Genomic DNA, 9,492 nt, shown 5'->3' with positions numbered 1-9,492 from the left:
GTGAAAGCGACGCATCTCCTGTTCTTAGTGCTGCACTAGCAGAAAACGGGAGGGTGAAAAAACGAAGTTGGCTTCAATTACACCATGCTGCGTTTAAATGGACGCTACTTGCAGCTCACGAGGCAAGCGCTCCCCCGGCCCGGGGCTGCCGCAGCCACCTCACAGATCCGGAGTCAGAGCTGCGGGACACACGCACCACAGCGCTACAGCCGCCACTCGCCCGCCCGGCCCGGAAGTTCCCCGCAGGCAGCGAGCGGCCGCCTTCCTGCCGGCGCGGCTCCTCCCCCGGCCGGGCAATATGGTGGCGGAGGCGGCGTTGGGGGATCCGTGAGCTGGTGCCCGCTCCGCGCCTCCCTGCTGGGGGCGGCCGCTGCCGCTGCTTCCCCCCCCCCTCCGCCCCCTCCCTCCCGCCCGGCGGCTCTGCTCTGCCTAGCGCGGCGGCGATGGGGCCGGCGGGCCCGGCGGGCCGTGTCTGAGCGCGCTGCCCATGTGGGTGTCCCGGTGAGGCCGGGAGCGAGCGGGAAGATGCTGCTGTCGCTGGTGCTGCACACATATTCCATGCGCTACTTCCTGCCCGCCGCCGTCATGATGGGCACGGCGCCCACCTACGTGCTGGCCTGGGGCGCCTGGCGCCTGCTCTCCGCCGTCCTCCCCGCCCGCTTCTACCGCGAGGTGGACGACCGCCTCTACACCATCTACCAGAGCATGGTGCTCTTCTTCTTCGAGAACTACGCGGGCGTGCAGGTGAGCCGGCAGCGCGGGGCTCCCCCACGGCGGCCGGTGGGGAGCGGCGGGACACGGCGCTGAGCCCGCCCCGCTCCCCTTAGGCACCCCCGGCCGCCCCCGCCCCCGGGCTGCCCCCGTCGCGGGGAGGAAGCGAGCTGCCGCTGTCGGCAGGTGCGGGCTTCGGCCTTTCCCTGCCCACACTTAGCGCTCCGAGGGCAGAGGCTCTGGGCGCGCCAGGAAGAGTCATGCCCGTGTCCTGTCCCTCCCGGGGTGATGCTTTTCACGGAGTCCCGGCGATGTGTTCATTTTGCAGGTTGGAAGCTGAAGGAACGTGACATCAGTCATGCGCTGTCAGCGCTCGGGTGGCAGCCTGCTCGCACGCTTGAGCCATGCGGCCTGCTTTGCGCATCCACAGGGCTACGTGGCTGAAAATATAGCTGACTGTAGTTGCACTTCGTACATCTACTACCTTTACGTTACTACACCTTTCCACTTCTGTCATAGTTTACTGGCTGTTGGGTCTGGGCCTTCAGTCTTGGATCAGCCACAGACTGTGGTTATCAGTACCACCGAAAGTGGAGCACGAAGGTTCAGGTTAAGAAGGCAGAGCTGGCAGTCTGTCCTGCCTTACCAGAGAGTTTGGGTGCAAGTAATAATGCTGTACTTGACCATTTTCTCATCACACGTTAAATGTTTGTGAGAGTTACATATTTGTTTACAATTTGAAAAGCAAATAAGGAGACTTCTAATTCAATATTCAAAGAACAGTTAAGCAAATGACAGGTGCTTCCTGGGCCTCTGCCTGACTCTCAGTCTGGCTGAGTGTATAGAAGTCTATTTGAAATTAGTGTCAGCTGCTTGGAAGTAGAGAATAACAAGTGCTTACATGTTGACTGGCAAGTTACAGAGCTGATACAAATAGGTCCTTGATAATTGCAGCTTAATTATTCATCTGCTGTTTTATTATATGTTTCTTTCAAAATCAGGGTAGGTCTCTACTAATTTCTGCTCCCGAACTGCAGCTGTAGGCCTCACTTAATAGCAGCTCTCATGGAAACCCACAAAGCCAGCTGGAGAGGAAGAGCAAAACAGCGCAGTATGACATCGGTTTGAATGGAAAGAGTACAAAAGGAAACTGAGGTCTTCTCTTAGCCTTCATTAGTTATTGATTGACTCAGCTTGTAGCTCATGACACCTCACCCTTGCATCTTGTTGAAATTAGTTGACTTGTGATTTATTTAAAAAAAAAAAAAAACAGAACAGTAATTCACAGGTTAAGTACTTAGTGTTTTATCTCCCTTATTTTCTATCTTTATTGCAGGCATTTTGATGTGTAGTAATGCACTTCAGTAATTAGCTGCCGAAAGCAGCAGTAAAGTAGCCTTATTCAATCTCTTCAAAGATGAGAGAGCAGACAATTGACATATAAACTGTAACAGCAAAATAATTCAGATTTCCTGCGAACAATGTGTGCACAGTAGCAACCACTTAGAACTTTTTCACAAAAGATGCCTGTCATGTTAAGGTACAGAAAGGACAGTGATAACCAAAACGAACAAAAAGGCGTCCGTTGTCTGTCCATCTTTGTTTTCTTTGGTTACATGGATAAAACTTGGTTCACGCAAAAAGGAAGGAGAGGCTGGTACAGATGATTGGTTAGAGTGAGATGAACGTAGAGGTGCTTGGTCAGTGAACGGCAGATGATCTTAGGGGTAGATGAGATGGTACAGGCAGTGCTGAAAACAGAGCAGGGCCCACAGAACCAGCTTGGCATATGTCATAGGTTAAGATAGTAACTGAGACTCAAAGCTAAATAAAAACATGGAAAGCGTGATACGTTTATAGAGAAGTAAGAGGGAGAATCCTTAAGATTTGTGTTTCATTTAATCGGGAGTATCTCCCATTTGCTTAAGGAGGAGAAACAGGATGTTCTTTCAGACCTGCCCATGAAGAAGCTGAACTTGTTTAACTTGAAACTCACAGTGGAAAGTTAAGCGTGTGTTTGAGGTTGGAATGGTAACCCAAGAGCTGCTTTAAGGCATTTAATTGGCTGCAGAAGAGTAGCATCATTAAATGCAAACTTCCCTCCAAAAGATAAGAATATTAACTTATGTACCATCATAAAAACGGCTGTAATACTTTACCAGGGTTAAGACATGATAGTCACTAGAAGGAAGAATTCAGCATCTTTTTTGAGGTGTGTTAATTTTTTTTCAATCAACTGAAGCTTATTGGGATAATTCTTGGGACTAGATCAATGGGAAGCCAACAGCTTCATCCATGAGAGTATTGTAACATAATGACTTCAGTGAGACTACACAGTAAGATTACACAGGTGCCTGAAGTGACACTTAGCACTGCCTTAGCCATTGCTAAGCCACTTAGCACAGTCTTACCCCAAAACAAAAAAATGTCTTTAATATTGTGTTCTGTTTAGCATTCTTTGGCTTCTTATGTTTAGTGCATTTGTGGTTTTTCAGTACAATAGCGCTCCAAAGCTGTTGTGAATATTTGAGATGTCTTATCTTCAAATAATGGTTTTGTTGAAGTTTCCATGTTTAGTGGCAGTGGAGTGCTAATGGACTATAAGTTGGTTTGAATCTTGAGCATAGTTTACTTTTTGACCGGATGAAATAGTAACATATCTTGATTTTTATCTTATTTACTAGGAAATGAAGTTTCTGTGCACCAACAGCTTTTAGCCCATAAAATGTTTAGTCCAGTCTTTCCCTCACAACCATACGCATGAGGACTTTTTTTCTTCTTTTGCTCTCCTTGACTTGGGCATTTTTAGCTAAGTTTATTAAAACAAAAATTCCTGTTGGTGTTAGGAAGACATTTCATCTTCATAGCAAGCACTTCAGTTGTGAGATGTAACTAGATATGGTGATACTCTGAGCTGCAGGACAGGAAGTCTTGAAAGAGTAACAATTTCCCTTTCTCTTAAGTATTTGACCTGAGATCTAAAATGAATACAGAGCTATAATTGTGGACTAGCACTGAGTATTTACATTGTAAAGATTGGCTAATGAAATAACTAAAAGTTGTGAGGTGTGTTTGTTTATTTTTTTTTTTTTAATTTTCTCATACTATAAATACTTTCCCGTCTTAAATTTTTGGCAGGTCTCTAATTTTTTTCCACCAAAAGGATTTGTTTTGCAAAACCTAAGTAGAACTTTAGCTAAGATGGGGTTGGTATGGGTTTTCCAGTAATATTAGAATTCTGTAAATGCATTACTGAAAATAGTCATATTGCAAGGACATCATGCAAGTTTTGGCTCTAGAAAATTGAAGAACCAGTATTTAGAGTACAAAAAACAAGCCAGGACCTGCCAGTCCTATAAATTAGATAAACTGGACAAAAACATCATGACTACAGAATGAGAAATCCTGCCGTTTTCTGTAGATTTGTCAGTGCAATTGCAGCTTGGCAAATATCTATGAGTTTTATTAAGGAGCTATAGATACATAAAATTAATCTACATATGGCATTGTGACAGTACTCTTCAACAATCTGCAGGATTATAAAGCCATAGCAAAGCAAATCTGTGAAGGTGGTCTGTTGAAAAGTGGAGCAGGGAGAATGGCCTTGTTTTTCCCTGTGTTGCTTTGGATGCAAATGCAGTTACACTGAATCTCACCTGTCCTGCTGGAAGCTGCAGAAGGTGTTACTATACCCTTCTTGAGGAGGAATATGTATGAGATGCTTGAACTCTGTGTGAAGTGAGTAGAAAGTCTTAGAGAGTGAAGTGTTGATTTGATCAGCAATGTGGCAAAGCTGTCACTGACACAAACAGGTGCAATTCTTGTGCTTTGGAGGACTTGCATTTGCTTGTGCTAACTGTAGATTTGGCTCCACGTTTCTAAGTCATTCAGTAGCATGTGAATAGTGTGATTGTCTGCGTTTTGTCTTTTCTGCATTATAGGGGAATCCAGACTCTTCCATTCAGACAGCATAGACAATAAACAATTGCATCTTAGTATAGAATCTGAAAACTGAAATAACGGAGAATATGCCCATGATTAGGATGTTTGAAGGGCTGAAAGGACAAGTAATTTAGCATGGTGAATGCTGTCATCTCCCTGTGACCCTTAGTGTCTTATCCCAGTTGCTGTCAGGGTGATGAAATTAATGCCTATTGTGTTTTGTGCACATGTTTCAGATCATCTGAGGACTAAATGTTCTTCTGCTTTTTTTGTTGTAATTGTATTTGATATTTTGTACAGAGTGACGATGAAGAAATAATAAAGAAATCATCGCTTGGACTGCTTCCTAAAAGATCATTTTCCATCTGAAAGGTTTGACAATTGAATAAAATCCACGCACATTAATTCAGTCATGGATTTTGTTCAATGCTTGTGTCAGCTCTCTTGCTCTACCCCTGCTTCCGTCTGAACAGGAATTTTTGAAAGTGGTGCTTTCATTAAAGGCATTATGAAATTCTGTTTTTCCTTGTTATCACAGGACTCTGGAAGGGCTGTTGGAATCAAACACAACCTCAGTGTTGTTTTGCAGAGCTGTGGTATTTCTAACAGTGATTTTAGAAAACATGTGAGATCTCAGCTAAGCAATGAAACACACTTTCTAGTTTTGTATTGAAGCTTGGACTGCCATGTTTCAACAAGATTGAAGACTGCTTAAGATTTGAGCATATTAAAACTTCGCAAAGAAACTGCTACTGAACTGTTGACTGTGCTATCCTGCAAAGCAGAGCCTGGGCTCTGTGCTTGGCTTCCTAAGAGACCTGTGAGGAGAGCTCAGTGCCTAAGGTGGGGATAGAGGTGCTCGCTGTTGCAGCCTTCGGCCTGGAAGTGAGAGTTAGGAGGCCTGTGTCTGTCTTCGTTCCCAGGACAGCAGCTTTGCTGGTGAGACAGCTTCATTGAGGAGGAGAAACATTCCTTTTCTAATTGCTTTCTGTCCAGAGATGTAATGGGCTGAATGCCCTCAGGATGAGCACCTGGGCAAACATTTCAACCAGAAAGTTAGAAGGAAATGCTTCTTCTCATCCTTCTCTGATTGTGTTGGCAAAGAAGGTGCCGGTAGTTGCGCTTTATCATTTTTCTTTAGCCTCGTTCTGTAGGTGTGTGTGTGTGTGAGATCTGAGCTCTCCCCCCAGCCTGCCTGACACCTTGGAGGCTGGGAGAGTGAGTAGTGGGAGGTGCTGGAGCTGGGAGGCACAGCACTGCAGGTAAGGCCAGCTCCAAGGTCAGGAGCAGCAGCCTTGGAGGGCTTGCATCTTCCCTCTTAGTCCTGCACTGTGCTTGGCTTCTGGCACACTTTGAAAATAGTATGAATGGGCAACAGCAGCTCTCGTGGGTGATGCAGGCACGTGAAGCTGTTAGCTCTTTGGAGGCATGTTGAGAGGTAAAGGTAACTGTAAGCTATCATTTGTCTAAGGGTGAAAGTGTTGAAATAAATCTAGGAAGTATGACAAAAACTTGGGGATTGGTGCAGTACTAAGAGAGAAACTGAGAAGCTAGTTTAGTGAATCGCTTTTGTGTGGTAAACTTCTGAAAGAAGCCCTGCTTTTTGCAATGAAATTTTCCTGCTGTGGTGCTGGCTCCAGAAAGGCAGCTCGCCCTGGCTCATCTCATTAGAGATTTCAGACAGCAGCTCTCTCCGAGTGTGTGTGTCTTTCATAATATTACAACAAATTCCTGTGTGCTATAGTAGAAGACATTAAACGATACCTGCTAAGCCTAAGGGATGCTGCCTTCACACTGAAATGGGTATCTAATTTTAGACTCTTACATTCAGCTGTGGTGTGAGGCAACAAAAATAGGTACATGAGGTATGTAAGCTTTGCGCTCTTTCTTTTTTAGATTTCGCAGAAGATATATTTGCGTATATCATAATTTTTGTTCTGACTGCCTTTGGCTACTGCTGTGAAGGTGAAAATCCATTGTGACGCTGGTACTTTTCGACATCAGCTGGGGTTGTCATACTCTGCGGTTTCTGGCACGAGGACGAGCCGGAGAGAATGTAGTGTGGGGATATTGCATGGTCATTGCAGGTTCTGATCTCTGTCCCACCCCCTGATATTTGAAAAACAGTTTTTGTTTACTCACTTTGTTAGCTGTTTCAGAAACAAGTTATCAGTTACCCACACCAAAACTACTGCTGTTTGGGTTCATAATTTGGAAGTTTTCTGTGGAAGTTTGCCTGGCATTTATTTTCTAATTGGCAAGTCACAACTGAACCTGGATTTTACGTCAGCCTTACCTAATACTGTCTTTGATTTAAAACTAATATCATAGAATCAGAGAATGGTTTGGGTTGGCAGGGACCTTTAAGATCATCTAGTTCCAACCCCTTGCTATAGGCAGGGACACCTCCCTCTAGACCAGGTTGCTCAAAGCCCTATCCAGCCCCAGGGAGGGAGCATCCTCAACCTTGCTGGGCAACCTGATCCAGGATCTCACCACCCTCACAGGAAAGAATTTCTTCCTGATATCTAGTCTAAATCTACCCTCTTCCAGTTTGAAGCCACTTCCCCTCATCCTGCCACATATGTTTACATTTTAAAAATAACTATGTATACCTCAGAAAATCATTAAAAAAAAAAAAAGTGTCTGTCTGGTATGAGGAGCTAAGGAGTCGAAGGATAGGTTTAAAAGCACTAAAAGCACTTATCAAATTCTGATTCCAAGTATTTAGCCAGTGAGTTTTACGACCTCATGGTTTGACTTCTAAATTTTCTGTTTTAAGATGCTCAAATGAAAATACATTTAGCTTTGTAGCATATACAGTTCTTAATGTAATTTGTGGAAGTCTTGCCGGATTTGTTTCCTTTGTAAATACAGGTATTATTTATCACATTTATCACATTAGAACAATAATAATAAGCTTGCACACTTTAACTTGCAAGCTTTTCTTTTTTTGTGGTTAACTATATTTTGATGGATCCTGGTCCACGGAGTTCTATACAGTTTTTTTTTGTTCGTGTCCTTTCCTTCTCGTTGCATAACACATCCAGATACTTCACATAAGGGTGACTGTTAATTGAGAAGTTTTTCTCCTGGTACTATAGCATCAGACTCTTGCTAAGAGAAGATTCTATTCATAGTTAAACGTTTGACTCCAATTATTGCAATCTATTTACCTCAGGCTTACAGAGTGTCTCTTTTTTTTTTTTTTTTCTCAGTTTTAGTTGTGTTAGATAAAGTAGGCTCAGATGTCAAAGATTTTGATGTTACAATTATGAGGAAGCATAGCTTCTCTGGGGAAATGTATTCTTTAATCTTTGTTCTGTCAGTTTGAATTTTATGCTCTGAAGAGATTCAGGATGAAAAACGGAAATTATTTTCTTCTTTTCTTCATTTCATATCTGTCACTTGCTACTTGTCATCTTCCCTGTTACAGTTAGCTCCTCAGTGTGGGACTAGAAAACTGTACAGTTCACGCTAGTTTGATTTCTTTTCTTTTTTTTCTTCAGTTGTAAAACTAACTACCTATGATTTGGCTGAACTTCTGTATTTAAGCAGGTATCTAAACGTGAAGAAAAATAGTATAACTTCCAACTGTATTGTGGTGGTTAGAGTATTTTTTTTTCTCTTGAACTTGAAGACTTGATCCCATTTTCTGAAGCTACTTGGGAATCTGGAGGGCATGCATGTTCAAACATGATGCAGAGTGCTGAGCGAGCTGCAGGTGAACCAGCTCACTTCTGTGCTGTGGAGGTGTGGGGAGGTATTAGAGGGATATTTAGTCAGCTTCAAAAAGAACTGAAGTTAAGTTTGCTGTGTTTGGGTCTGGAGCCAAATTATTTAGCGCTAGCTCAGACACCTTCCTGTATGACATCTTCTGCTGTGTAAAGGTGGGTTTCCCTCTTCCTAGAAGTCCATAGTGCTTGAATTCTAAATACATACTGGAAAAAAAAAGATGTATGGAAGGGCTTATTCCAGAGAAAGTGGAGATTTCTTCATCTTCCCCTTCCTCATGAATGCTGACTCGCTGATAATGTTGTACCCGTTCAGTCTGTACTTGACATGCTCACTTGTATGAGTTTTACAGATAAGAATTTAATGAACTCTTCCTTGGAGTCCTTCACATTTAAAAGCAGAGAACCAATTATTAAGAGCTCTAGCTGAAGGAACACTGTGAATAACATCACTACACAAGGTTTCTTGCTTCTTGCCGGTGTGAGATGCCCAATGATTAAGTTCTTATAATGTGCTTAATGCATGAAGACGCTGTTATTTCTTAATTTTGGGGGGAAGGAGTTACATACTTCCCACTACTGAAGAGTAACAAAGTGAACAATAGTTATATTGAATGTGGATCATTTTTTCTTTTCTTTAAAGGAAATTACAAAAATCTGAGGAAAAATTCTTTAGAGATGCCAAAGAGTTGTGAGGGAATGTCATTCTCTCATAATGAAACACGTGAAACTTCCTTCCACTCTTGTGCTGGAAGGCATGTGCAAGTTTTGCATCATACCAAGGTGCCAGATGTTCAGAAAAACCCTTCTATGGAAGTCAGCTTATAAATAATCTCCTTTCACATGACATATGTTTTATGTATCTGAAATGTGTGCAGAACTTTTTTTGAAAAAAAAAAAACAAAAACAAGGGCTCTTTCAAATGGTATTTAATGTACACTGGGAGGGTTGGGAACCTCGAAAACAGTTTGAGCTCTTTTTTTCCTATTTAAAGAAAAAGGGGAAGAAATGGTGGTACTTCTCTTCAACTTAATGAGTTAATGAGCACAGGCTGTACCGATGCACTGCATCAGTTCAGTTCTTTCTACGTACACTTCTTTGAAAA

The 9,492-nt window shown here is 43.0% G+C and overlaps 1 protein-coding gene across 1 annotated transcript in view; it reads left to right on the top strand.

Moving 5' to 3' along the window:
• The window catches only part of AGPAT5 (1-acylglycerol-3-phosphate O-acyltransferase 5), a 57,027-nt gene continuing 47,921 nt past the window's right edge, over positions 387 to 9,492 (top strand). The window contains exon 1 of the mRNA XM_021390938.1: positions 387 to 744. Coding sequence (XP_021246613.1) covers positions 526 to 744 — 219 coding nt within the window. The 5' untranslated portion in view covers positions 387 to 525. The remainder of the gene's footprint in view (positions 745 to 9,492) is intronic.

Source organism: Numida meleagris, chromosome 3, assembly GCF_002078875.1.
Source record: "Numida meleagris isolate 19003 breed g44 Domestic line chromosome 3, NumMel1.0, whole genome shotgun sequence".
Lineage (NCBI taxonomy): Eukaryota > Metazoa > Chordata > Aves > Galliformes > Numididae > Numida > Numida meleagris.
The sequence above is the reverse complement of the archived record's forward strand: the minus strand, read 5'-3'. Positions and strand labels throughout refer to the sequence as shown.